Genomic DNA, 26,842 nt, shown 5'->3' with positions numbered 1-26,842 from the left:
GTCACATGTGCAGGATGTATTGCAACCCATCATTGCTAATTAATTACTGACTAAGTAAAACATTTTTTAATAGGTAAATAACTCCATTTTCCAGCAGATTTTAATCACCCGAGTTTAACTGATAATTATTAACTATTGTATTATTTTGGTGGCACTGAATGACATACTAGAGGCTGCAAGCGCAGTGGACTCACATAGCACATTTCCTTTTATAGCTGGTAGTACCAATTGCAATTATGAAGGTACACTGGAACCTTATCTAGAGTGGAAATTCTGTCAGCGACAGCAGTGTTCCTTTTTATGTTTGCAGACTGAGCATCTGTTCTAGTCCTAAAGTTAATTTTTATTAGAATTAGTGGTAGTTGTACTTGTATAAAGAGAAGAATTGACACCACTTTAACTACGTGGATACAGTACGATACACAGTTAAATTAAGATGGATTGTTGTGATAAATACAAACAGGAATATTAAGAGAACTGAAAACCTTCATAGTGCTATGATTTTTTTTTTAAATCATCTGTAAATGAAGGTGTTTGGTAATGTGATTTTTAGAAATATCTATAAGATGGTACAACCATACACATCTAGAATACCAGAGAAAGACCAGTTTTAATAGACATATTGGAACAAGTTAAAAGTAAATTCAACATTAGTCTCAATTAGCTTACGAGGAAGTTTATTTAAAAGAAACATGTTTGATATAAAATTAAATATTACATATTTAGGAACACGGGTGAAGTCAACCTGCAAGTGTCTCTCCCCTTCAAACTGCAATTTCTTTCCTACTTAAGGCCTAGTTATTAAGTAATTGTGGCACACTAGAAATCAAGTTTCTTATAGCAGAACAGATGGTAGAATCTGAACAACTAGTTACGGCATGCTGTTTATCTATATGAAAAATGGTGAAGGTGTAGTGTGAGGAGCCATTAGATCTACTCTGACCTCCTGTATATAATACAGACCATAGAATTAAGTGTTCCAAAGGGTTTAAGATCTGCCAATGGTACATGTGCTGATCTCCATTTTGATGCCTACATACAATAGCAGTTGGGGTCTTATAAATGCCACTACATATATCAACCAATAAAATGCAAAGGGTTCTGTTTGCCTCTTGACGTGCATGCATAGTTGATGGTGGCAACAATATTGAATCCTACAGCAATTCCATTCACTGATTTCCCAGAATCTTCAAGTCAAAAGTAGCTGTTAAAATATGAACATTTTATTCTTGCTACAGGTGTTTGTCAGTTGCACTGTTTCTCTGATTTCTGTGACATCGACAGTCAAGTAGTTTAAGACTAGATCCCTAGCTCTCTCACTGCCAAGCCCAGATGTGGTATACAGTGGCCTTTCTAATGAAAGGGGGGGGGGGGGGAGGGGAAGAGAGAAAGGAAGAATCAAGAACATGGATTATATTGGTTAAGCAGGCACAGGCCCCTTAGTTATATAGTTTACATGTTCATCAGCCTGAAGTGTATATAGAAGAAAAACTTAGGCAAAATTAGCAGGTAAACTTGATGTGTCAATAAAGATGCATTACTAGCTGTACTTTTCCTTATTTTATCATATGTAATGACACTTTATTGTACGGGCTGCTTTTTGATGTACCGAAATTATGTTTGAGCTGTTATCTTTCATGGCAATAGCAAAACACTATTAGAGCTAAACAGGCACTCATTTTGTTTACTTAGAATTAAAAAGGAAAACATTTACAAAGTTGACAGATAACATTTATTAAAACATGTTATACCAAAAAGGGCATGGAGCTCTTCTATAAGAAGAAAATATTAAACAGCAACATTAAATTAAGTAAAACCATGCTGTGCAATTAGGACAGCAATATTATATAGACAAAATTATCCAACCTTTGCAATACAGGCATAACATCTCACAAAGTATCAATAAGATATGCAACTTTACTATTATAAATGACATTTTGTTTATAATAAAAACTTTTGTAGCTCACTTGCATAAACAGTTACATTTCTGGAAGAAAGATCCCTTGGAGAACAAAAAAGCAGCAGCAATTGACTTATGACACAGGCTTCAAGCAAAGTTATCAAAGTCTGATAATTTCATCACATTAAAAATAGATTGGTTTTCCAGCATCTCCCCTTGGGCCACAGACAGCTTAGAGCTTTTAAACTAAAAACTCTAACTAGTCAGTTAAATATAATTAAAAGGAGGAAAGTAGCAACCTTCCTTTGCTGTTTTGAGAAAACTTCCAACTCTGCTAAATAAAGATACTAAATACAAAACTGCTGGCTCTCAGGATTCAAAGATGGGTTAGCTCTCTGGCACCAGCCCAATAATGTTCACTTTAGGTGGTCTGAAGGATGTCCATTCTTTCATGTCCAGAAGTACAGTGATGTGAAGTATGGACCTTACAATAAAAGACACTGAAATATGGCAATCTCAGAGCTCCCTCCTGGCCTCTGATGTGTGGTATTTTATCAGTCCTGACAGGGAAGCTACATCTGAGGGAAAATTGAGACCAAAGATCTTCCAGTAGTACCATCTAGGGTCTCTCTGCTTGTCCATGAAGCGATCAACAATGGTTGCTACTTGAAACTGGGAAGGTGGTGCCTTTTTTTTATTTATTTAAATACTAGTGTGCAAAATGGGAATGCTAATATATAAACCCAAAAAAGGAGAAAAACGACTCCTGACAGATTCACAGCTCCACTGAGAAAAGAAGTCAGGTACTTGTCACTATGACTGCAGGAGACTGTACGTCAGAATTTCAATTGCTTAGATACCATGGGTAATGATGATCTTAGAAACCTAGAGATGGAATTGGAAGGAATTTAACTTTAGTCTCCTTAGGAGTTCTCATCACCAGCAGGCCATGCAGTGGACTCTCAGTAACAGAAGATTCTGAAATTGTTACCACTTCTTATCTCTCTACAATGATCCAGGTGTTTATAAAACATCCCCTCTGCTAATGTCTACTAGCAAGAAGAGGGAATATTTAAGGGAAGGATAAAAAAAATTAACAAAACTATGTTTTTAAATGGTCTCATCTAAAATTATAAAGCATAAGCATAAATGCATAACATTCACCTTAAAATATATATTAAGTGGATCCCTTGTTTCCCAGACCAGAATGCATCTTTTATCCCTTGTACAAGGCCATCCTGACAGTGGTGCTTATAAGCTCTAGAAGAAGCTGCATCCAGCCTTTCTTGTTTTAGTTAGTTAAGTGTGGATCATGTAGAAGTGAGGATTCTGGAGAGCCACTTACCACTTCCTGCCCCAACCCCCCAAATTAAGACAACATCTACCTGTAACCAAAGCATTTAATGTGGTTTAATACCAAAAATCCAAGTGTCAAGGATTACAAATGTTAATGGAGTCAAATATGTTGGAATTTCAACACAAAATGTCACAACCTATTGGGCAGAACAGGATTAGATGTTAGAGTTACTATTCATGAAAAGTCATTAAAAGCATACACACACACACACCTACTACACCTGTATAAAACCTTTAAAGTGTCTCTTAGTACATTATTTTAAAGCTCTATTTCAAAGTTATCTAAACATTACTCCTATTTAAAGTTAACTTTTAAAAGTCCCATATAAAAATCATCTCAAGCCGGTAAATGAAAGGGCTTCACAGGCAGCTCTGTAGGGTGGTCTGAGTCTGATGGAAGTATACTTTATTTGACCATGGGTTCTCAACCTGGGGTTTGAACCACCCTCTTTTTTTATGGCCAGATGGGTCCCCAGATCTTCTCTGTTGTCCTTTGGGGGGGGAGAGTCACAGTATAGAAAAGAATGACAGCCACTGTACTAGAACAATCTTGAAGAGAACAGGAGCATTATCTCCTCCAAATGGAACCATAAAACTCACAAAAAGTACTCCCTGTATGTGGTAAGGAGGTGGGGAAAGGAACTCTCTGCCTACAGTCATGTAAACACACAAGGAAATAACCTGCTACCATTATAAATTTCAATATTAAATAGAGTGTGTAAATGTGGAAAGAAACCATAGAGGGACTATATAATTTCTAAATGTAAAAAATATGTATAAAGATTTTTAAATACAAAGTGCTTCTATACATTGATCAGGTTACAGTGTTCGTGAACAGATCCCTGTTTAGTTACCTTGAGTACATGGGTTAGACAGCAATCATCACCCCCACTCTGCTTCGATGTAGAGTTCAAGTAAGTGCTAAGAACAAGTGCTGACCATTTGTATGTCCATTGCCAGCAATGGACTCATGTTCTGTACTCAAAATTCTGTATGAAAAATATCTGAAGAATTGATAGAGTAAAATTTGAGAGCCTTTAAAAAACTTATTTTTACTTAAATTTAAGTAATATGCCAATGAGTTGCAGTAATAGCCCACCAAGTAATGAAGCTCACCTGTGTGTCAGACATTCATGTTCAGGATACAGTTTGGTTAGATGTTAAAATATTTTTTTAATTGGGCTCTTAAGCAGATAAAGACGAAAAACAGCTAAACGGGGAATTATCTGTTTATGCGTGTGACTTTAACATAATGGGTCATTTCGTATTTTAGTTCCATGATTCTACAGATTGCAGAATCTGGATGCAACTTGGGGCCAGTCATGTTTGGTAGCCATTTGGTGCTGGGTAACTATTTTGTTACAAGTTACCCGCGCTGGAAGAGGGCTACATGTATGTAGACTCATCTCTTCTGATCGTGACCACAGTGTATGCTAAAGAGGCTCTTTCATTCTTACACCAGGTAAACTACATTGTATGTTAACTGCTTCTGAGTAGGAATGCAAAGGCTTTCAACCATTTTGAGCTGCCTTCTTCAACCCCCATCTTAAATCTTATCTCCACCTTCACAACTGATGCATTCCCTCTAGCCTGGATGGTTGTCAAAATCTCCCAGAACTACGACAATGCTCCATCTGCTAGAGCATGAGTCCAGTGTATAATACATCCTCCTCATAACGCACCAGTGCCACCTTCCCACAACTAAGAATCCAGAAATTGCTCACAAACTTGAAACTTGTGCACATCCCACTATATAATTAAACGGGATCCAACTAGGGTAATTTAAATTGTTTGTCAGCTAGGGCCTTCATTTGGAAAGAAAACAGCTCTGACCTGCTTGTGCCTTTCAATGGGATCAGAGTAACAGTAGTTGACAATCAAGAACATGTATTATGGACCCCACTGTTCAACCAGTAGAGGATTAAATATTTAAATACCAGTTTATCAATGACTAATAAGAACTTCCTGAAGCAAGTCTCTAGCTCTTCAGATTTAAAAGGATAGAAATTTTCAAACAAGTTTTAGTACCAAGAAAACAAGCCTGTATTATACAGTGAGTTTGGTACTTGCTACTGCTGTAAGCCATGAAAATCTGAAACTTGAGCTATAGGTTAAAGGCTTTATTGAGTGTTGGAATAATACCAACTATGCACTTAAAAAAATAAAAACATTTTGATAAAATGCCCTCTTGCTACACACACTTCCACAAGTTCTCTTACGATGTGGCAGCCAAGGTTGAAAGACAGCCCAACCGACTTTAACATTATACACTGCAGGGGTATAAACAAATGAAGTTTTAATGTAACTGTCTCTTAAATGTATGCAGCACACATCATGATATATCCAAGTGCTTTACAAAAATGAACAAATAGAACTAGGCCCAGTAACTAGACAGAACCAGACACTCTGCCAGAGAAAAAAATGGGTAAACAAACAAGTAAAGGAAGGCCTGACACAAAAAGTGGCTTTTCACTAAAAAATATAGCTATCTGAAGGCTGTTTAATGACCCATGTTAAGTAAGTTGGTGACATCTGTTCAGTTCCCTGCTGACAGCAAGTTCTATATAACTAAAATCCTTTATTCATTTATTTAAAACAAAAACACCTGAATCCTGCAATTTCTACACATAGCTAACGTATGCAATCTTGTGCTACTGCTACCCTTATTGCCACCTTCTCATGCATAAAGTTAAGCACAGGAATAAGTGTTTGCAGGATTGAGGCTTTAAGATTGTGGGTTTTGGGTCTGGAACTTACAGAATGTTTATTTAACTCTTAGCACAATGGAGCCTCCATCAGAGCCCTTGAGCACTACTGTGAAACAATAAATAACAGCAATAATATATTAACAAAAAACATCACCACAAGTGGCCTCATTAGTTACAGTCTCAGCAGAGGGTCCTATGAATAAGCCATGGAGATTTGAACTTCCCTCTCACCTCTAAAGGGGTCCCATCAGGGCAGGGTTGAAGCACCTGCAGTGGAGACAGTAGATGGACAAAATTTGGTCTGCTCACACCTGTATCAGCAACATCCTTAGAACTTGAAAAAACCAAAACCTTAAATTTCACAATAGCAAGTACCAGACAATATTTGCATAATTAGTTTATTTTGCTTACTCTGCTAAACAATTATAAGTCTTATGTTTTAGTTCATCTCAGTAGTATTCTGCTCAGCTTTGGAGGCTTGGTATGACTTAGTACAAGAAGTTACATGCCGATGAAAACTGTCCCTCCACATAAATCTTTTCCCACAGATATTACACTCATAAGGTTTTATGCCTGTGTGGATTTTCATATGGCCGACAAGGTGATGTTTCATTTTGAATTTCTTACCACAGACACCACAACCATAAGGCCGAAGACCCAGGTGCATGCTCATGTGCCGATCCCTCTGACTCTTGTGTGTAAAGCTTTTACCACATTGACAAGGATAAAGTTTGTCAGTAGGTGAGAATCCAGAGAGGGTGGTTTCTTCTTTAATTCCTGTAGCCATTTCAATGCTCTCACCATACCCTGCTGCTATCATAACATCTTGTCTGTGAACATTTAGATTTCCATCTGCCCTTTCACCAGAAAATTCTTCCATAGAAGAGCCATAGAAATCAACTTGCTCATCATAGTTATTTTCATCAGCCTGTTCATCAAATTCTGCCTCCATCTTTTTGTCACTTACGTGAAAGTCTTCAACTCCTGAAGACTGGATAGAATGCTCTGTCTGAATGACATTCATGGATTCAGACACCTGGTGCTCATCATAAGTATGTGCATCTACACCTTCACAGTCCTGTTCAAATCTTTCTGGTTTCACATGGATCCAACGCTTGTGTGACATGATGCTGGGTTTGCTATAGATAGGCCTTGTATACTGACACTCTGCACTGTCGCTGGCTCCCTCTTCACCATCCTGACTTGTCATTCCTGTGCTGAGTCTGTCGTGTTCTGCTGAAGAATTACTGGGAAGGTACTCATGTTCTGTTAGCTGAGATGACAGCTCATCTTTAGAGCTTTCTTCTTCATTTTCACCGTCCCTCAGCTCTTGCACTTTGTGGAAGTCTGGCTGTCCTCCAGAGCCCAGCTCAAAGGTTTCAGCAAGTCCATTATAGCTACTACTGCTTGGGGACTGATGATCACTGCCATGATTCATCTTCTGACAGAGAACTGTTGGGTTCCCTTCTAACACTTCAGTGCATTTGTCTACTACGTGCCACATCTGAAGGAAACTTGCTGCTGTCAGATAACTGACAATTTCTGGAGCAGGCATCACCAACCGTCCCGTATAAGTAGACAGAAGGATATTTTCAAACACTCTTGGATTCATCACATCCGGAAGGACTATTCGCCTGCTATTTTTCAAGAGTACTTGGTCACAGAAGTAAGGTGAGCTGGCTGCAAGGACAGCTTTATGGGCTCTGAACAGATGGCCCTGAACTACAATGGAAACATCACATAACTGTCCCTGCTGGCGCTGCTGGTTCAACTTCTGCAAAATGGTGCTAGAAAAATCAGGAAATTCCACTCGAAAAGAGTTTGTCCCAGACTCCATTTCATTACAAATCTAGTGTTGTGCTGCAAGAGAGAGGAAAATATAACCAGTTTCAACATAACTAAGCAGCATTTATGATGAGGCTAAGTTTGCTCATTCCACTCTCTTATCTTCAAGTCTTTCCTTTTTTAGGAAGGGACACTTAAGTGGGCTGACATATTTAAGATAAGTGGGTTTACTTACCCAAAAAAACAAAACTTTTAGGAACCTCCACAGTTGCCAGGCTGTTTCTGCCTTTTCTATTCCCCTTAGTCTTTCGATTTTAAAAATGTTCTACAAGATCACAAGCTGCTACACCATCTGTGCACAAACATGAAGGTTGGACATATAAGCTGTATTGCGTATTCTGTACAGCTAGTTATTCTATGGGAATGGGGTTAGGAGGGTCAAGTGTAAAAAAAGTGGTTATTTTGATGAGATTACAGCAGTAGGGTTGCTTGCATTCCTTATTAACTAATTCCACAATGTCCCAGAGTTTCTCAAGTGGGAGAAATCAATTCTGTTTTCCAACTGCCAGCCAAATCATCACATCAAACTTTTCTATAAGAGCAAACTGGCCCCTTTTAAGAAACTAATTCACTTTATTATTTAAAAAAAATAAGTAATATGTTATTTCATAGCTCAATATAATGAGTCACATATTGCAAGAAAGTGACTGTCAGAGTCCTAAATAGAGCAAAGTTAGTGACCTTTATTATGAACAATATTTTTCTGCACTCATTTTTTAAAAGAAGGAAGTAGATGTTGCTAGTGGGGAGCTGAGAGACTGTTACAGTACACAAATATTGAGCTTTTTCAAATGTTACTTTATTGCAAAACCCCTTGATTTAGCACCTTTTAAATTAAGTGTTTTTCTTGCTTAAACTGGAAACTAACAAGACTAAACTCCTCAAATAAACTGAAGGTTATTAAGGGTCTCAAATAGTTCAGCTGTTTAGTTACAAAAGGAAAAGACATACCCAGGCTCAAAGTCTGTTACATGATAGTAAAGAAACAGAGATGATTTATATTTTAAAGTTTTATTTAAAGTACCAAATTATAAGCAAAGACATAGGCCAACAGGGGTGTAAAATTACTGGGTTACAAATCCTGAACAGGAATTATGGAAACACCAAAAAAAAAATGGTTCTCATTTAGCCGTGTGGATACATTTGTAGATTATGTAACTGAAAACTTTAAAAAGAGCACAGGCTTGAATCAGATGTAGTGTGGTCAGATGCTATTTGAGCTTCCAGAAGTTTTTGTGCATCAGCTACTTGAAAGAAAAACTATTATTTTTTATGATCAACAGAATGGAAGAAACTGTTAGACTGTGACAGTCAATTACAGGAATATACTTTTCAATGCATGGTATTTAGATTTTCTTCAAAGTATCTATATTGTTGAAATCTTTAGCTCTTGGAACAAAGTTCTGACTTTCATAAAAAGTTCTTTCTAATGTTTAACAGAGACTGGACAAAAATCTAGGAAAGAAGCCCCAATTCACTCATAGAATCATAGACACGTAGGGCTGAAAGGGACCTTGAGAGATCATCAAGTCCAGTCCCCTGCGCTGAGGTAGGACCAAATAAACTTAGTCCATCCCTGACAGATGTTTGTCCAACCTGTTCTTAAAAACTTTCAAAAAAATCGGGCTTCCACAATCTCCCTTGGAAACCTATTCCAGAGATTGAATTCCCTTAAATTTAGAAAGTTTTCCTTGAAATCTAACCTAAAACACCCTTGCTGAAGATTAAGCTCATTCTTATTACAAACAAGCACATGTATGCAAAATTTGACAAGTATCAATATTTCATTTAGGAGATGCTAAACAAACAGCATCATTATTTGCATGCAAAGCACAGACTACACAAAGAGAATAATGATGCAAGTCACCCATAACAATTCAAATGATAACTCATGATTATCTCTTCCTGGTCATTTTGGAGGCAGAGATGCACTTTGCATTCAAAACAGAAGTTATCAGAACTCCTTCATCCAAAATTTAATAAAGGGAAAAGAAATATCTACATTAAGGCTAAAAATTAAAGCAGCATAATTGTCTTGCCTTTTTTATTTAGTTAGAGGTCTAACAAAAAAAAGAGAGTCGTTGGAGGTGAATAATCACAATATACTTATTTGCATTTGTGTGTAACTAATCAGCATTCCTACTAACCTCACTACCATTTACAGGAGGCAAACAGACATGTACTGAATTGTCATAGGATCATTTTCAGCCACTCATGATGGGTGATCATTATCTGATATCAATTTGTCCAATAACTGATAGTGTGCCAGCCAGTCAAAATGCTAAATGGCTGATTTCCTTTTAAACCAGTAGATTATTAATAAAAGTATCAGATTTTAAAAAATTTTATTGGAAGGAAAGCTATTTCTGAGGTCTTACCAACCAGTTAATTGCCTTGTATCTGCTTCTAAGAGGGCTCTTTTGGGAAGTAGGAACCAGGTAACAGGTATAATGGCGTCTGCATATTTAATCTTAGTATTTACCAGCAATCCTCACTTTCACTCCCCTTCACTCTTTCCTACAAATATTGCTCCTCTTTTACAGGAGTGCAATCAGCTCTTATTAGGAGCATCACTTTCCTTATGCCTATGCTAGGGCTGCAGTCATCCCTGATAAAGAAAGAAACCCAGTCCCACTGTAAGAATTCCAGCCAATGCAGCCTACCGTGGCACTGATGTAGAAACAGTACTGTCATGGATAAGTTATTTTCTGCTTTGCAGAAGCACATAACAAGGCTACCGAAGTGCAGCTCTTCAGTAACAACAAGCAGACAGCCATTATCTCTTATCCTATATTTTTTAGGAACAACTTGTCTTACATAATTATCCTACTATAAGAATTCTTATTCTTTATAACAAATGTTATGCTAAATGCATTTTTGAAAGGCATTACTATGACTAGCCTAAACTACCATCTTTCAACAAGCATACATCCTAATCCCATAAAGATGTACACAACAGAATACATATGGGTTCAACATGGTAACATTTCTAGAAGGGATCTGTTTTCTTGCTTTTGTATACGAAGTTTACCATTAAAAATAAGTGTTTACATAAAGGCAGTCAACTTAATCATGCTGTAAACAAAAATTTATTTACATATTATTAATAAGTTAGCTATGAAAAGTTAAAGTATTTTTAAAATGTTGTTTTCTTTCCCACTATTTACTGTCTGTGTTTCCTTACTGTATTTATTTCATCTTGGACAATGAAAGTCAATAAAACTGCCCCCTTTTGGTTAAAGAGAGTTCCATACTCTTAGTACTAGGATGTTTGGGTTCAAACATTGCAAGGTAAAATATGATTAGAATAATATATTTTGGAAATAAATAATTGGTCTCAAAATTTATAAAAGCTTGTTTTTACAAAATGTGTTACTTTATTATTTGTTATGCAGAGCACCTCAAGGCTCAAGCACATTAGCTGCACTACACATCTTAAGAGTTCATGCTCAGAAAAGTTTACAATCTAAAAAACAGACACCAAAAAACCCCCAAAGGAACTATTATACCCATTTTACAGATAGAAAGTTGAAGTACAGAGAGATTAAATGGTGTGCCCCAGGTTGCTAAAGAAGTCTATAGCAGAGCCAGGAACTGAACACAAGTGGAAGGATTTACCATTGTATATCCAAGGGTGGAAGGCGTCTATGACTGGTGCTACTTGTGAAGTACTGTATAACTACATAACTTTGCAAAGAGTACTGCAGAGCTTTACCCTCGGCAGCATTACTCAGCCCACCTCAGGTGGTTAAAGGATGCCTCACTAAGCTTCGAAGCGAACATCCTACTGAGAGGCATCTGCCCCCTTAACAACACTGGGCTGAGGACTTTCACAGGCTGCCCATCCCCTGGCTGTTTTGTGCCTGCCCTTTCCTGCTGCTGGGAATCAGCGGGGCTGAACAGGGTGCGACGGCGCCCACCGGAACATGTCGGCCCAGCCCCCGGGCGGGAGGTCCCTGCTGTGGGACGGAGAGCTCTGCGCCCGTCGGGGGTCCCAGGCCGGGGCGGCCTCAGGCCGCGCCACAGGCAGACAGACCCGGGCGGCGAAGCGATAAGACTCGGCCCCTCTCACTTCTCGCGGCAACACCGCGCGGGGGCGAAGGGGGCGCCCAGGAGTCCCCCTCTGCGCCTAGATCCAGGTAGGGCCTCACCTGGGGCGGCGGGGAATCTCTCACATGGCCGGTCCCGCTGCTGGGCTCCGATCGCTGCTGCTACCGCCGCGACTTCCCGGCCTCAGCCCGGCAGCGCGCGGAAGCGATTCCTCCCTATGCGCGCGTTCGCTTCCGGGTCATGAGGAACCGGAACTGTTCCACCTGTTTCCGGTTCCGGCTCAGGCTAGGGTCACGGGGTCGGGCCGAGCTGCGACCAGACCCGGCCCGGCTGCGAGCTCGAGCTCCCCAGCGCGCGTGAGGGCAGGCACCCGTCCTAACGGTTGTTTCAGTTACAGTAGTACTAGGAGGCCCCAGTTATTCTAGGTACTACAACTATAGTCTGAGTCAGTCCCAGGCCTGAAGAGCTTCCAGTGACCGCCTGGGGGGCGGGAAATAGAAGTGCAGAGAGGTGACGTGACTTGCTTGAAGTCACATAGCAGGTTGCTGAGGCGGGAATAGAACTGAGGTTCTGTAAATTCCAGCCCACTGGACTAAATTGCTTCTTTGTATATCTAAGGAGCCTTTCTATCTCTATTTTCGTCACTTACCTAGAGCTCTTTGTTTAATTTACTTACAAAAGGAAATTGGATACAGAAAATATTCACCATGTAAAGACTTAACAGGTGCAGAGAAGCCTGTGTAGATTTAGGGACATAATTTGTGGAGGATTTGGTATTTTTTGTTCCTGTCCTGGTTATAAGATTAAAATAAGACATCCTGCTCATATAGAATGGTTTAGATTGGAAGCTCTTCTGGGCAGGGATGTTTTATTTGTTTTGAAATGTATGTAAATGTACACCCCTGGGACATTAATGATTAGACAGTTCATACCCTTGATACATCATCCTTTAATTTAGGGGCAGTTTGAGCTGATAGTTATGCTGTCCTCTGCCTGAATGTTCTACTTCACTCTAACTCCGATAAGGAGTAAAGTAAATAAACTTGTGCTCAAAATGAGGGATATTGCTGATAATAAGAGGCAGCTGAGAAGAGCAGATATGGTCTCTGAGCTATCCAATTTCTCATGCTTGTCCTGAGCTAGGAAAGTATCGAGTTTAACTTCAGTCATGTTCTGATATAAAATCATTCACAATACAAATTTGAATGAGAAAGAAGACCATAGTAAAGAGTTAGGGCTGATTTTGGAAGGAACTTGTGGCGGTGAATATCTGTGTCTGTGAAGAGTATTACTGTTGTCACTGGGCCACCATGGAGGCACAGGGTCTCTCTGTGTGGTTCTTGGTGGAAAGTCAGGGCTTTCATCTTTCCTTTTGGCAGATAGGTAGGCTCCAAAGATAAGGCAAATTCATTAGAATTATCCCTGACAAACTTTATGACCCAGTTCTACCCAAGTCTGTTGTACACTTGTAGAACACAGAAAAGGCTGTGTTACAAGAATTGCCTTATAAAAGGAAATGCTCAGTTTTCTGTAGACTGGCTGTCTCCAGCATAGGAACTTAATACTGTTATTTATCATTTGTATAATGTAGGAACCAGAGACAACACTAAGGACTGGGCCTCATTGTGCCAGGTGCTGTACAAACATAGAGTAAAAGTCAGTCCCTGTCACAAACAGCATAAAATCTTGTGAGCAGATATGCATGGATATGCACCCACTAAACAAAGTCAGCGGTGCTTTGTGTGGGGATGCAGAACTGAGGCATGATTAAAGACAAAATTCAACAAGTAGGTTTAACAAACAATAGGAGGAAGAAAAGAGAGAAAGGACTAGTGCAATGAGATAATCATGGACTTGAGTTCAATTGTGATGGGGAACTTAAAGTTAAGCATGTGAATAAATGTTTGCAGGGTTGGAGTCCATGTGATCCCAGTTCAGTTAAAAATATGTAATTGCTTGTAATCTCTGCCTATGCTAATTTTCACTGGGAAAATAAACTCAGTGGGATTTTTTCCTATTTTTTTTTTTATCTGTGACTGTATTTATACAAACACATATTTGAAATTATTTTAATATTAGAAGCATTAGGCTCTCTTGTCAATCTAGTAAAATCTCAATTATTCTAAAAGTTAAAGGTGAGGTGATCAGAACATCAGGGTTCTTGTTATGCCTAGGGTGACCAGATAGCAAGTGTTTAAAATTGGGAAAGGAAGTCGGGGATAATAGGCACCTATACAAGACAAAGCCCCAAATATCTGGACTGTCCCTATAAAATTGTGACATCTGGTCACTCTAGTTATGCCTATTAGGAAACTTAGAGAACTATCTGGAAGCCTAGAGGGAAATTGCGTGAGTAGCTAGTGATAGGGATGTGATTACTGAGTGGAATGAATTGTCAGTGGAGTTTGAAGAGAGAGGAGCAGGTGAAGTTGTGTACTGTAAGGAGTGGCTTCATTTGATTGAATCTAGAAACTTCTGGAATGTGTGCAGGACATCAGATCACCAACTGTTGACTGTAAGTTCAGCTCCCTCATACAACATTTCTGTTGTAAGTAATTTATAATAGAGTGAAAAAGCACCAGGTTTGTGGGACATGGAGTAAATGTAGATTTTTGAGAGGCATGCTTGCTCATCTCTTTTATTCACCAGGAGCTAAATATTCTTAGAATCCCCTGGAGGTAAAGTGCATGAGAGAAAATATAATAGGGATTTGTATCAAGGTTCTCTTCACTATCTCCAACTGCTCTTTGAGTGCAGTAGATAATTTTAAGAATATTTTTGGTTGCCACACAGATACAAATTTGCAATATATAGTATAGGTGTGGCTGTTTAATCTATTCTGCTTAATGTGAAAGTCAGCAGAAAGTAAATTAAATTAGCTATGCAAAATTGAATTTGCAAACCAAACATTTTGGGGCAATAACTAAAGACAGCATTATATTTTCATCAGATTGTTAAGGGTTTAAATCATTTTATGGGGCAGAACCTAACATATACACTGTAACTTCTTAACAGTGTGGTAAATAATGCCTCTCAAGTGTATTAAAAACAAGAAGATTGTTTAAAAAATACATCTTTAAATTGGAAAAGAGGCTTAGTCCAACAAGGCATCAAAACAGACAAACCTTTCTCCTGACACATATCACTTGGACTCTTGTTTAATGTACTGAAATAGGAACACAGGAATTATTGCCATACTTGATCAGACCAGTGATCCATCTCATCCTGTCTCCTACAATACCTAAGTAATAGCTGCTTCAGAGGAAGGTATAAGAAACCCTTCAGCAGGCAGTTGTGGAAAACCTACCCACACGGAAAGTTTCTAACCTATTAGTTAGTGATTGGGTTATGCTCTGAAGCATGAGGATTTATAGCCCTTCCAAAACTCTTGGCTATATTTTTAATTATTACTATTATAATTATTAATTATACTTACTTATACAGATGCTCCCCGGGTTATGCAAACCCAACTTACGGAAATCCGGACTTACAGGAAAAGTTCCATAAGTTCCGTAAGCACTTTTTTGTTGTTGTTGCATAATTGTCGGAGCTACATTCCCGTTTTACGCAAAATTCGACTTATGCAAGGCGTTCTGGAACGCTTGCGTAAATCGGGGAGCTTCTGTAATTAAACTACTTACTGTAGTTTTCTGAAAATTAATGAGAGTGCATTCACATTAAGGAGTGACTAGATCCCATAATATCTCCTCTCCATGTCCTAAATAGATTGTTTACATTCTTCAACTCAGTTTCTCTAGATCAGGGGTCTCAAACTCAATGTACCTTAGGGCCAGTGCCAGTCCTGAAATCCTCCCAGCGGGCCAATAATGTCACTGAAGATGGTGTTCAGAAAAGAAAATGTTTATATTGTATTTTTATTTAGAATTTCTTAGAAATAATAAAATTGTCATACAACTTTATACAATTCTTTGCCTGCCAGAGAGTTTTTAGTCTTTGCCAGACCCTGGCAACGCTTCCAGTTTGTTGATGTCTGACTTCATTGACTGAGCAGTTGAAACCTTCAGGATTGCAGCAAGGTGTGCATCAGATCGTTGTGTTCGGTATTTTGACTTGTTTATATGCATTGTGGGGAAAAAGTGACACTGCCTCCATGGTTGACTCTGCCTGGCGACTAGTGATGGTATCTCTGTCCTTCTCCCCCAGCCAATGGGAGCTGCGGTGGGCGGTGCCTGCAGCAGACATTGCCGACAGCATGGCTGCATGCGTCTCTCCTCCGTGGGCCACAGTGGGGAGGTTCTCGGACCGCAGGTGGCCCGCGGGCCGGGACTTTGAGACCCTTACTCTAGATTAACTTGGCATCTTCCTTTGTCATTTCCTAATGGGCTGGAGCCAAGAATCATTCAGCAGGATCTCCATTGGTAGAAATTCAGCACAAGCTGAATGTACAGTAAACTCATCACTGTTAATAGAACAACACTATATATATTTTGTAAAACAGTGTGGTGTTAAATCTAATAGGGTTCCTTTCACATATTGGCAAAGGGCAAATGCCCCTTTTGGCCAGCCCTTAATCCACTGGTATATATGACATAGATAAAGATGGACCAATATAAGATATCTCTTTCAAAATGCCAGCCGGGGTCCCACCGCCGGTCCCACTCAGCGCCCTCAGGAGCTGGCGGCTGGAACCTCAGAGCAGCAGCGGACTGAGCCACTCAGTCACTGCTCTGGGGTTCCGGCTGCTGGCCCCTTGCCAGCCGGGATCCCCGCCGCAGCCCCACTCACCTTGCTTCCGGTTGGAGTTCCAGCGCAGGCCCCCTGCCAGACAGGGGCCAGGCCTTCAGCCCTACCAGCCGCCATCTCCACTCACCTCAGCTGCGGACCTGGGGTTCCAGCCGCTGACCTCCTGCCAGCCGGTTAACAACTGATCACTCATAAGCCTGTGTGCAGCTTAAAGTATCCAAATACGTGCCAGACATTCGAAAACTCAGCAAGGAAAAGCAAGGGCAAGGATCACACTAAACTGATAAGATCTGCATTTTAATTTAATTTTAAATAAAGCTTCTGAAACATTTTGAAAACCTTGTTTACTTTATATATAACAGTAGTTTGGTTATATAATATATAGACTTATAGAGAGACCTTCTAAAAAACATTAAAATGTATTACTGGCACGCAAAGCCTTAAATTAGAGTGTATAAATGAAGACTCGGCACACCACTTCTGAAAGGTTGCCGACCCCTGAACTAATGTAATTGAGGGCCCTAGTCAGGGTTAATGAGTGAATGAGAGCTGCTACTTATGGTCATACTTTAAGCCAGTGCTTCTCAAGCTATCTGATGTGGGGGACTGGCAATTTTTTTTCCCAATGTGCCAGGGACCGGTGCCATATTATTATCCTATTTGACACTCTTATGAGGAAACTCGCCACGGACCGGCAGCTGATGGCTCGTGGACCGGCACCGGTCCGCGGACCACCACTTTGAGAAGCACTGCTTTAAGCGACAGAATAAGTGGAAAAAATTAAATAATCAGAAGCATGTTGGGAAGGAAAGCTCTAATTTAATACTGAGAATTAAACTTTTCATTTGGCTGTTAGTAGGAAAAATATTTTTGATTGAAATCTAAATTCAAAGATGCAATTACATAGATTATCCTTCAGCACGTTTGGCATCTGGGTGGCCAATGGAGCAAACCTTTCTGGAGTCTTTGGGCAAAGTTAGGGTTTGGTGATTGAAGAAATAAAGGCCCTAATAATTGCAATCCTCGAATTCTACTGCTAGTTTTGTTTTTGCACTGGTGCTTATTGTCACATAAATGCAGATAATAGATTTTCAAACTATCTTCTCTGAAATCAGAGGTGGACTCAGTGGTGAGAAGCCAGCGCTTAATTTCTACCAGATGTTTATCGTTTATGACTGGGTTTAAATAATACTTATAAAGTAATACCCACACAATATCTTATAGGATTTCTCATAGTGCCTAAGAGTTTAACAAATTTAAATTCATTTTGTCCCTAATGAAAACTTTGTTTTGATGAGTGGTTTGAAGGCTCAGTTCCTACTCTATCTGTATATGATTTAGAAACCTAATTTAATAGAAAATTGAACACAGAAAAGTCAGGAAATGGTGGGAAATTCACTGACATTGCATCTACTTTGCATTAAGTGATCCATTTAGCAGCCAAGCAGTAAGCATAATTGCTTTAACGTTAACAATGTCTGTCTTGTTCCAGCTTGATTTGGTAGAAGTAAGATAATTTTTAATATAAATAGTCAATGAAAACAGATTCCTCCCCAGTATTTCACTGGAGATTCTCCTATACTTGCTCTTCTTTATTTCCCCCATGTCCGATCCGCAAGTATCAGTATCGTGTAGGGTGACCAGATGTCCTGATTTTATAGGGACAGTCCCGATTTTGGGGTCTTTTTCTTATATAGGCTCCTATTATCCCCCACCCCTGTCCCAATTTTTCACATTTGATGTCTGGTCACCCTAGTATCACGGTCACTCTTTCCTGGTAAGGAGGTTTGGCCACTGTGCTCTCCAGAGCAGGTCAAGAGAGCTGTATGCTAAAGCAAGAAGAGGCCACTAGAGAGCAGTAGTAGACATTTACACAGAAACTGAGTGTGCTGTCCCAACAGTGTTGCAAGCCTCTGTTAGCCTGGGAGGAAGAGACTGAACAAAGGATCCCCTCATGACACAGAGGCATGCTGCCATGAAACTACTGGGTTGGCCATATGGCAAGCACATATAAGAACTTTCCAAACATATAATGGGATTCCATATGAAAAAATTATAGTCTGAAAATAGATTAAAGACTTACTTTGAACTTTCCAGACAAGCCTGTGTTAATTGTGATAGTGGTTTTGTGCCAGGGTATTAAGCTAGTTGATAATTGTAAGGCTAGCTGGATTGTACCTAGACTGTAAAGCACTGACTATTCCTATAAGGAATCACACCTCAAAACAAAAAGTTAATATATTTTCAGACACTATCTTAAATGATGTCAAGTATCAGAGGGGTAGCCGTGTTAATCTGGATCTGTAAAAAGCGACAGAGTCCCGTGACACCTTATAGACTAACAGATGTATTGGAGCATAAGCTTTTGTGGGTGAATACCCACTTCGTCAGATGCATGACACAGCACATGCATCTGACGAAGTGGGTATTCACCCACGAAAGCTTATGTTCCAACACGTCTGTTAGTCTATAAGGTGCCACAGGACTCTTTGTCGCTGTCTTACATGAGAAAGAGAGCTGTTTAGTTGACATTTTGCAGAAGCTAAAGTGCTGTGATTTTATTACTCCTAATCTCTCTTGCCTCTTAGATTAAATAAAACAACTCCTTTGGGTAGCGTCTATGGCTTCCCAGTAAAGTGTGGTTGGGGATACAGCTGCAAAACAGGTTGATGCTGCCTCCCCTTTATGAACCTTTTGATTTAAGCAAGATAAGGGCCCATTAGGTCAGCTGGGAAGATTTGAATGATTTTTTGATCCAAGTAAGTTTCATATTCAATTTTCCTTTTACACCTTTTAATCTGAGCTAAATACTGTGTAAGAAAATGTATCTGTCTCATTTTTTTTCATAAGTAAAAGGATAATAAAGGATTGGCAGGCTTGGTAAATTCACAGAAGAGATGCAATGCAAATTTCCCAATATTGCTCTGTCAGGGTGCTCTGAATTTCCCTGGGGGTGAGAGGAAATTTCAATTTTAACAGGGAGTTCATCCTCTGGCCTCACTGCTGAGACTCCCCTCAAGGATACCAAATAGCAGTTACAGTGATAGTATACCACTGTACAGATAAAAATACACTAGGAACTTGAGATTCTTGTCATGGACCACTCAACACGTCAGATAGTAATAACTGAACTGGATTTGAATCAGAGACATAGAGATGGAAGGTTCGAGAATTTATTTTTTAAGGCACTTTCACAAAAGTTTTTATTTCCAGAACATTACTTTGCAGTGTCCCACACGCAGACAGACAAAGACTCTTTGTGCTTGTTAGCTGATTGCCTTTAGACATCCTGCATACTTTGCTTTTAATAATAGATTGACATTAAGGAAACCACTGATCTAGATAGGGATGCAGAATTTTAATTATAAAAATATTTTATTTATTTTTCCAATTATCCTGTGTTTCTAGGGGCACATACACGATGACTAAACTGTTTGAACTACGTAACACTAAAATGATGCCAATAATACTAGAGAATTCCCCAATGCTAAAGAAATTAAAAGAAGGCCCTCCCTGCTCAATGCAACCCCTCAGGAAAAGCCCGAATTAGTAGTGGGCCGGCCATTCAGCATGCACATAAGGGTCTTGATCTCTCGCTCTGTTGGGGGGAAACAAATTCTAGAGTCGGGTCCCTCCCTGAGAATGCCCTGCCCCTAGCTAGGTGATAGCTCAGGGATTTCACCTTAGGAAGAGCTATTGAAAATACTTAACATTGTCTGAAGGTCTCTGGCTGGACCTGAGTCTGCTCTGAAAGGGGGGTAAGGATAGAGAAGCTTGGCAAAACAGAAATAGTTGTCAGACTTTTGTAAAACAGTAGATGGTGCTGAAGGCTAGGACAACTTCTTACTTAGTTCATATTTGGTCATTAACATGGCTCTCATGTAACTTCAGCACAATTGCTGATTCAGCTCCTGATCATTTTAGGAAGCTGGAGTGTATTATTCAATGGGTAAATAATAATTGTATAAAGCGAAGATCTACAAACATTGCAATGGAAACGAAATCCTTTGTAATCATGTTTATTTTGCAATCTATATTTATTGAACCCTATGCTATTAAGAATTATAATATGTTCCTACATTTAATGCCTGCTTATAAAGATGTAAACTTTGGCATACTAGAATTAATATGAAGCCTGGAAACTAGAGGGTTTTTTAGAATAGGCTCTTCATTTGTGAACAAGGGAGCCAGGAAACCTTTTAGAATAACTCTTTCACCTTTTTATAAGTCCTGAGTAAAATATGAAATAGGAGTTCTAATTACAAAACTTGCATCTAGTCCTACCTGTTCAGTATTTAATATGCCTTAAATGTTTGCATTTTGAATACTGTTGCATGAAGTCTGGAGTTTGTATTTTGGTCCTCCTTCCTTCCAAGTGCTAATTAGCCCTAGAACTGTGCTTTCCCAGCAAAGCTCAAGACACATGAGTTGGTAACAGTCATGGAAACTCAACTGCCTTCTCTGCTGCTTCTGACAATATTACCAGAATACATGCAACAACTGGAAAATAACACAGATGGGGATTTATAATATAGACAATGTATCCAGCTTTTATAGCATGTGATAAGTAGCAAATGGTGAACCTACAAAATTCAGAAGTTTGTTTCAGGCAAGTTTATCCAAACATACCTAGCCCTTGTTACTCTAGAAATGAGGCTAGGAACCTTGTGAGGTCAGGATTTTTGTTGTGTTTTGCAGTAATTCCTGATTTTGGCTGGGCCAGAAATAGCAGAAGAGCCTTTTTTCCCCTTAATCTTCAGAAAGGGGTTAATTTGCATCTGGGGCAAAGACTCAGATCAGTTTATATTTTATCTAAGATAGTTCACCAACCTCCAGTCATATGTGCTTGTTAGTTGCTGTTCTCTTTCCCCTTAATGCCTGTAGAAAGTAAGATAGATCCCTTATGTACTGTATGTAGCAAGGTTTAGTTCCCAGTGAGAACATGGTATTATGTCTAGTGCAAAAATGAAAAATAGGATAGTAAATTATTTTATAAGAGATCATTTAGGTCAGCACTAGAACACAAAGTTATAGTTTGCCAGTATGACATGCTTTGCTTACCTTGTCTTTTTTTCTAAAAGGTGGGTGGATGCGGGGAGGTTGGGGTTCATTAAGATGTAGCTAATGGGGAGGGAACTTTCTTACAAATTACAGCAGAAAAATGGGTACCAGCTTAGCCTATTTCATAGCGATTGCGTATCAGGTACTGAGGGTGTTTTGCTCATAAAAACACTTGGGCAGTGTTTTTACTTGTGATGTCACCAATTCAGCTTATTGATGACTTCCTTGTTAAGGAGAAGATGGGTGAGGAGTAAATTAACACTTGGTTGACAGTCGCACATGAGTAGCTTAGGTAATCAGCAACAAATTCTGAATAAGACACAGAAAGCAAACAATTTTATGTATAATAGTGGTAGGACTTAAAGTCTTTGTGCTCCATTAATGTTAATGTAATGTGGTTACAATGAAGTACAACCCTACCCCAATATAACGCTGTCCTCGGGAGCCAAAAGATCGAACTTGCTTTGATCCGCTGGAGTGCGCAGCCCCCTCCCCCCCTCCCCCCACCCTGGAGCACTGCTTTACCGCGTTATATCCGAATTCGTGTTATATCAAGGTAGAGGTGTACCAAAATGTATTTTTTCCACAAGCTAGTATTCATGTTGTATTACATAGTTACACACCTATTTGTTAACTTCAAATGCTGAGAAGTATATTGTTTATTATCAGAGGTTTTGTATTTGTGCAGCCTTTCCTGTGAAAATACATACAATCTTCACAAAAATATAATTCTCAGATAATTTCACAGGAGAAACTCAAATAATAATTCAACCAAGACCTTTGTCTCATCATATGACAATATATAATTATTTAACGTCATCATTTGGAGGTGCTTATCAAACAGTTTCTCTCTATATCATTATTCCATGAATAAAGCATTTTTAAGTTAACTTCAAAGGTCAGATGTAGTGCTCCAGCCCCATGAAACTTACTGTGTTGTATTCTGCAAATCTAACCGCTTCAGCCAGTTTTCTTAACACAGACATCCATGTTTCATAGGCTATGTCTGTGTGCTTCTAGGTTTCTTGCCTATGTGGGACATTGACTGCTTACAGTTGTTTGCTAAGGTTTCTTTTGTGCTCAGATTGCTATTATTATCCCCTTCTATTATATAAAATAGGAATTAACAGTAACGATAAACATTTTCCAGTAGTTTTATTTGGAAGTAAATCAGCACATTCTGATTTTTTCATGTTTAATCTTTTAATGTGTACCCAAATCAGAACTGGCCATAAACTGCTATATTCTTCCCAAATGCTTCTTCAACCAGCTCTTTAAACCCTTCTTTGAAACACGAGTTACAATCTGCAGAAACATTACCGATGGACAAAATGTATGCCAGGTATGTGCATCATGTGCCCCACTCTCGCTCTACAATGGAGACATACACATCCCTTACATTCTTGGAATCGGAGTCCTATGAACTCTAGGTTAGTGGCATGGGCAACAAGGCTGCCCTCAGAAGGCCGAGCAGAAGTCCAAAAAGGGCAGCTGGGGTAGTGGTGCTATCACTGCTGTGGTAGGAGAGTTCATTGTGCTCTCGAGTCCCTCAGGCTTTTTGGAAAATCCCACTCCGTGTCACAAATCATGACATTAAATAGCAGGGGTGAAAGTAAGGCCTACCGGTAAAAAGTGGCTGCCGGTACTGGCCCGTATAGCACTTTAATGTCGTTGCCCCTTTTGCGCCTCTCCCTCCCCCCAGGCCGCCGACGGCGGGGGGGAGGGAAAAGGAGCAGCTGCCTCAGGGCCGATGATTTAAAAGGCACCCATTAAATTGCTGCTGGAGCCCCGGGCAGCACGGATGGGCTGGCTGGGGGATGCTGATCCCCCAGACACGCCCCTTCCGCCAGAGGCCCTGCCCCTTACCTGTAAGAGTTCAATTTTACTTTTACCCGTGCTAAAGAGAGTTGCTTTGACATAAATTGAGAAAGTAAAACATATCACAAGACGCAAAGAGTGAAGAGGGCAGCCAGTTCCACTGGGTCTGAGTGAGTGTTTTGGGCAGGAATCACACCAACATCAACAAGTATTGTGCGTGCACCTAACTTGGAGCATCGTGTGTCTGTGTAGTATTTTACATTTACATGCGGTGTGAATCAGTATCCTTCAGAAATTAACAGGTGTTTTATAATACAAGTACAATGGGCAAAAGGGAAAGGAATTATTTAATACAATATAGAATTATTTAGTACAGCTTCTTCTATGGACATTATATCCTCAGAATACTTTACAGAGTTAAATACAGAGAAAATAATAAGCAGTAGTGTAAGGAAAGAGGAATGAAGAGATGGCATGAGAAATGTTTTCAGATGATATATGAAAATAAGCAGAGGTGCACAGGGAAGTCATTTCATACAGCAGCTACAGCAGAGGAAAAGTTTTTTGCACATCCAGTAGCAATAGAAGAGACCTGTGCTAGAGTCATACACAGAGTACTCCTGGGGGAATTCTGCACCAAAAAATTAAAAATTCTGCACACAATATTTTAAAATTCTGCATATTTTATTTGTCCGAATAACACAATATAATCACACCAGTTTGTTATTTTTGGTCATTTATTTCAAAATACGAGTCAGCAATACAGACAACAAAAAAGATTTAGGAAGTGTTTTTTGACAAACAGATTCCTTACTAAGCATATTAATACAGCACTCTGAGTAATAATTCATTTACATTACAATACAGAACAGTATTTTCTGCACCCCTCAGAAGCAGTGCAAAGGCTTGGGGCAGTCAGGGGTAATGGAGGAGCTGAGGGAGAAGGAAGTAAATTGCACGGAAGGAGCCTTTGTGTGAACTTGGAGTGTTCATAGAATCATAGAATATCAGGGTTGGAAGGGACCTCAGGAGGTCATCTAGTCCAACCCCTGCTCAAAGCAGGACCAATTCCCAACTAAATCGTCCCAGCCAGGGCTTTGTCAAGCCTGACCTTAAAAACCTCTAAGGAAGGAGATTCTATCACCTCCCTAGGTAATCCATTCCAGTGCTTCACCACCCTCCTAGTGAAAAAGTTTTTCCTAATATCCAACCTAAACCTCCCCAACTGCAACTTGAGACCATTACTCCTTGTTCTGTCATCTGGTACCACTGAGAACAGTCTAGATCCATCCTCTTTGGAACCCCCTTTCAGGTAGCTGAAAGCAGCTATCAAATCCCCCCCTCATTCTTCTCTTCTGCAGACTAAACAATCCCAGTTCCCTCAGCCTCTCCTCCTAAGTCATGTGCTCCAGCCCCCTAATCATTGTTGTTGGATATTGGTGGGAAAAGTATGGAACAGGTTTTTTTGGGGGATGGGGAGATATTTTAGGGAGCTTCCCCCGTGCTGACCTTGGCTGACCCCTAGCCTCTCCCATTCAGTCAAGCACATCTGCCCCTGTCCCTATGTGTTCCTGCACTACAATGTGTCTTTTCACCCCCTGTCCACATATGTCCCTCCACCCCAACTCAGATATCCACTCCCCATCCCCATGTGGCTCTGCACCTCCTTCCCCTGTCCCCATGTGTCTTTGTGCCCCACTCAGCCACCCCTGTCCGTATTGGCTCTGAACCCCTTCCACCATCCCCCATCTGTTTCTGTGCCCCCACCCAGCCACTCCCCTATCCCTATGTGTCTCTGTACCTCCTCCCTTCATCCCCATGTGTCTCTGTGCCCCCACTCAGTCACCCTCTGTCCCTAGGTAGCTCTGCACCCCCTCCCCCATCACCATGTGGCCCTGCACCTCCCTCCCCCCTGTGGCTCTGTGCCTCTACTCCCATTCAGCTGCTGCCCCAATCTGTCCTCCCCCACTAGCCCTTATGAACCCCTGTCTGACCCTCCCAGAACCCCACGTTGTCTGTCTCCCTGTAGCCCCTGTGTCCTGACCTGGCCTGACAGGCTCTTTCTCTTCCCTAGCTGCCTAGGAGTGGCTGCTGTGTTCGATCACCACATCACCCTCTGGTGGACAAACTGCAGAAGTTATTGTCTGCTGGGAGCTGCTGCTGTTCTTGTGCCACAGCATCCTCTGGTGGGCAAAAGGCAGAACAGCAGCAATATTTTGGTAGAAGCTTTTTTCTGTGCAAAAAAATAAAATATGCACGGCTCATTGATTATGCACACATACAGTTTTGCAGAATTTCCCCAGTAACAGAGCAGGAAAGGGATTGCAGAGATCCTGGAACAAGCCCATGGAGGATTTTCAAAAGAAGAAAGTCAATCCTGACCTTGGTCCAGAAGTGCATAAGGAGCACTATGGAGTTGTTGGACATGCTTGCACTTCTTTGTTCATATGATAAGGTTGACTGCAGCATTAGTTACATGTTTAAATCCAGCAAGAGGTGGATTCAGTATAATTTCTTTAAGAATATTAGCACTGTCTTGAGTTTTTTACTTCTAAATGACAGATTGTGTCTTGATTTAGGGACAAAAACACATCATGCAGATAAAAGCAAACAGGCAAAATGACAGGGAATGGCACATATTTGTGTTTTGATCATTAAATTGATTTTTCTGTATTCTGCTCCTTGGCTCTATCCCTCTGAGAACAGTAGATTGAGAGCATTACGGCTTTTTCATTTTGTTTTGACGCTGTGCCTTTAAAATTTCATGTTCACACAAGAAAACTCGTCAAAGTGACAGATAAAAGTTGACATTAATCTCCACAGTGTCACTTTTGTGACTGGCTGTATTTGATATCCCATTACCCTGTGGGATCATCATAGACAATATAGAATACAATTCAAGTGAATTTGGTTACCTTTTCAAGGTGCTCCAAATCACAGTTCCCTATATGATATTGTTTCATTTTCTGCAACTTAAGTCAAATTTTGCTACAAAAACTTTTCCCAGTTGTTTTCACTTTTAATGACTGTAAAAATTAAAACACATAAAAACACTTTCACTCATCAACTTCTAACCATGCTAAAGTTGTTCTACAGTGTTTTTTTGTTTTGTTTGTTTTTAATGGAAGGACATACTCTATTAGAATCCTATCCCTTTGTGCCAGGCTGACTGGAATTAGTTGAGATTTCCACTGGTGTGAGGCAGAACTCTGCTTTGCCATTCCTTAGTGAGAAGCTGGATTGTCCAGTAGTTAGACCATTATTTTAGGACTTGAGAGACATGGGTTCACATTTCTGCTATGCCACAAACTTTCTCTGTGACCTTGGGCAAGTCACTTAGCTTCTCTGTGCCTCAGTTTCCATCTATAAAATGGGTATATGAGTAATTCTCTACCTCACA

At 40.0% G+C, this 26,842-nt stretch overlaps 1 protein-coding gene and 1 long non-coding RNA gene across 13 annotated transcripts in view; one reads left to right on the top strand and one right to left on the bottom strand.

Annotated features, from left to right (window-relative positions):
* Positions 1 to 1,709: 1,709 nt before the first annotated feature.
* On the bottom strand, positions 1,710 to 12,118 carry ZBTB43 (zinc finger and BTB domain containing 43). 9 transcript variants are annotated; one of them, XR_010593746.1, is made up of 4 exons: positions 11,961 to 12,118; positions 6,376 to 7,824; positions 6,196 to 6,231; positions 1,710 to 2,785 (listed from the first exon to the last, which is right to left on the bottom strand). XR_010593746.1 is itself a non-coding variant. In XM_065572735.1 (4 exons), exons 2-3 carry the CDS (start codon positions 7,799 to 7,801, stop codon positions 6,212 to 6,214), a joined length of 1,230 nt encoding a protein of 409 aa, XP_065428807.1. In that variant the 5' UTR covers positions 7,802 to 7,824; positions 11,961 to 12,118; the 3' UTR covers positions 1,710 to 2,785; positions 6,196 to 6,211. The 9 variants fall into 9 exon arrangements, 7 of the variants coding, with proteins under 7 accessions (XP_065428807.1, XP_065428805.1, XP_065428808.1 ...); XM_065572735.1 differs by having other exon boundaries at positions 6,592 to 7,824; XM_065572733.1 differs by adding an exon at positions 7,985 to 8,101 and having other exon boundaries at positions 1,710 to 6,231; positions 11,961 to 12,109.
* A 19-nt stretch (positions 12,119 to 12,137) lies between these two features.
* The window catches only part of LOC101945588 (uncharacterized), a 193,625-nt gene continuing 178,920 nt past the window's right edge, over positions 12,138 to 26,842 (top strand). For all 4 annotated transcript variants that reach the window (XR_006175432.2, XR_010593748.1, XR_010593747.1 and 1 more), the window contains exon 1: positions 12,138 to 12,284. This is a non-coding gene — a long non-coding RNA (uncharacterized LOC101945588). The remainder of the gene's footprint in view (positions 12,285 to 26,842) is intronic.

The sequence above is a fragment of the Chrysemys picta genome, chromosome 18 (genome assembly GCF_011386835.1).
Source record: "Chrysemys picta bellii isolate R12L10 chromosome 18, ASM1138683v2, whole genome shotgun sequence".
Lineage (NCBI taxonomy): Eukaryota > Metazoa > Chordata > Testudines > Emydidae > Chrysemys > Chrysemys picta.
Note: the sequence above shows the minus strand (reverse complement) of the source record. Positions and strands in the feature narration are given on the sequence as shown.

Excerpts from the sequence above, each read along its gene's own strand:
- ZBTB43 (XM_005279434.5), bottom strand. The coding sequence starts at position 7,801 with ATGGAGTCTGGGACAAACTCTTTTCGAGTGGAATTTCCTGATTTTTCT.